This window comes from Nothobranchius furzeri, chromosome 5 (genome assembly GCF_043380555.1).
Source record: "Nothobranchius furzeri strain GRZ-AD chromosome 5, NfurGRZ-RIMD1, whole genome shotgun sequence".
Lineage (NCBI taxonomy): Eukaryota > Metazoa > Chordata > Actinopteri > Cyprinodontiformes > Nothobranchiidae > Nothobranchius > Nothobranchius furzeri.
The window spans coordinates 50,163,128-50,165,539 of NC_091745.1; the positions used below are offsets into that span (position 1 = coordinate 50,163,128).

Here is a 2,412-nt window from a genome sequence, read left to right on the forward strand (position 1 = left end):
CTACACACGGAGTCTGCTTCAAACACGACGGAGCACAAACACAGCTGAACATCAGAGACACGAACGTCCACGCTGTCACTGGGACTGTAAACAACAACATCAACAACAGCAGTGCCTGTCGGAGGGACGTGGTCACGTCTGGTGGAGGTTACATGTTATCTCCGGATGTCTCACTGTGACTAACACCTTGTTGGACAGAGCTACAGAGAAACCCACTGGGTCTTTCAGCACCATGGACAGCTCCTCCTCCAGACTGAACCTGCTCAGTGAAGGGATTCGTTCAGACTCTGTTCGCTGGGTGAACTCCGGCTCATGTTTGACAAGCTGGCCATGAGGGACTTCACCTTGTGAGCATAATAGTTCCTCAGATTGACAGAGGGAGCCTCCTTTATTCCCTCGTCGAAATCGCAACTTCTCATGGCGATCTCCAGCTGCTTTTGTCTTTTGTAGAAGAGTGAGAATTTGTTGAAAATCAACGTGATCGGAAGCACAACTACTAAGATCCCAGCCAGGATGCAGGCTGAGGCGGTGAGCTTGCCCGCTATGGATACAGGCACCACGTCCCCGTAGCCCACGGTGGTCATGCTGACAGTGGCCCACCACCAGCACGCCGGGATGGTGGACAGGTCCTCGCTGTCCTCTTTCTCCACTGTGTAGGCAACCACCGAGAAAAATGAGACACCAACTGCCAAGTAGAGGAGCAACAGGCCCACCTCCTTGTAACTGTTTCTGAGGGTGGCCCCCAGCGAGCGCAAGCCTGTGGAGTGTCGGGCCAATTTCAGGATGCGGAAGATCCGCATGAGCCGAAGAACTTGAGCAACCCGTCCCAGGTTGGCCAGGGCCGGGCTGCTCTCCACTACCAGGTTGATGAGGAGCGTCAGGTAAAATGGAAGTATGGACACCAGGTCTATGATGTTTAAAGGGTGGTCGAAGAAGTGCAGAAGATCTGGTGCCACCACAAACCTGGCCACTAGCTCCAGGGTGAACCAGGCGATCCCAAAGAGCTCCACCATCTCGAAACGTGGGTCCTCCATGGCCTGTTCCTCAGCGTCCACCAGGCTGAACTCACTCATGCTGTTCATGCACATGGTGGCGATGGAGCCCAGCACCACCAGGATGGACATGATGCTGATGATGCGGCTGGCCACCGAGTATCCAGGGTTGTCCAGCATCAGCCACACGCGCCTCCGTGCGCTCCCGAGCAGCTGCTTGTCAAACTTGGAAGCATCGTTGTAAAACTCCAGCAGCTCATCGAATGAGGAAGTGGTGCTCCCTTCATCGCTCCGCTCTTCCCAGTCCTCCCGGTCCTGGTCCATTTTTCTACAGTGGTAAGCGCTGCTGCAGCAGGAGTCCAGGAAGAACTCGTTGATGCCCCAGTACTCAATCTCCTGGCTGAAGGAGAAGATGCACAGCTCGGCCATCACGTGCAGCCGCCCCGTGTGGTAGAAATTCAGCACGTAGGGGAAGAGAGCGGGGTTCCTGTCGAAGTAAAACTCCTTCTCCGCGTCGTCGTAGTCGTCACACAGCTCCAGGATGGACTCTTTGGACCGGCACTGCAGGAGGCGCGCGAGCCTGGTCTCCGGGAAACGGGAGAGGGTGTCCGACTGGAGACGCTTCTTGAAGCCGCCCACGTTGATGCGGATGGCCGCGTTGTCATCCATGCGATTCCCGCTGCCCGAGCCCCTCAGCACGTGCCCTGTCATGTCTGGAGAGGGACGCGCGCGTGAGCACGCACACACACACACACACACACACACACACACACACACGCGCGCGCGCGCGCACATTAACACAAAGAAACGGACACGAGAGCAGCAGCGGGTTGGCTCTGAACTTACTTTACGCTTGGGTCTGTTCTCCTGATGCTCCTCTCATCTTCAGCGGTGAAACATGACAGCTGGAGAGAACCTCTGGTTCTAATGAGCGGAGACCTGGGTTCTCCGGGTTCCGACCCTTTGGACCGAAGACAGAGGCTGTTCCATCCTTCTGTCTCCGTTCTCCAGCCACAGGTAGCTGCTGGCTTTGACGCCCTGCCGCTGCTGCTGTGTGTCAGAGCGGGATCCCTCTGCGTGTTTGCTCGTCTCCTCCTATCTGTTGCTGCGCAGCAACACGTAGCTCTCTCACGTGCACCACCCTCCCACTGAGCTAGCGTCATGGTGCCGATGGGCGTGGCACGGGAGACACAAAACACCTCCTGACTCAAGGTCATCATGAGGTTCTGGTACCTTAGCACCCTCTTGGCTTCTCCTTTGAATCATTTCTGGAGCAAAACCCTAAAAATCAGATTTCTTTTCACACATAAAAGCTGGATGTTAGATGAAGACATTCCATCCATCATCAGAAACACATCTGGATTAGAAAAGCGATGCTTGAACCGGGTCGTTGGAGCTGAGACCTTCTGAAAACCGAAAA

General features: G+C 55.4%; 1 protein-coding gene across 1 annotated transcript; it reads right to left on the reverse strand.

Annotated features, from left to right (window-relative positions):
* Window positions 1-129: 129 nt before the first annotated feature.
* On the reverse strand, window positions 130-1,995 carry LOC107378861 (delayed-rectifier potassium channel regulatory subunit KCNS2). The gene is made up of 2 exons (XM_015949319.3): window positions 1,839-1,995; window positions 130-1,705 (listed from the first exon to the last, which is right to left on the reverse strand). The coding sequence occupies exon 2, from the start codon at window positions 1,701-1,703 to the stop codon at window positions 264-266; it is 1,440 nt and encodes a 479-aa protein (XP_015804805.1). The 5' UTR covers window positions 1,704-1,705; window positions 1,839-1,995; the 3' UTR covers window positions 130-263.
* Window positions 1,996-2,412: the final 417 nt, after the last annotated feature.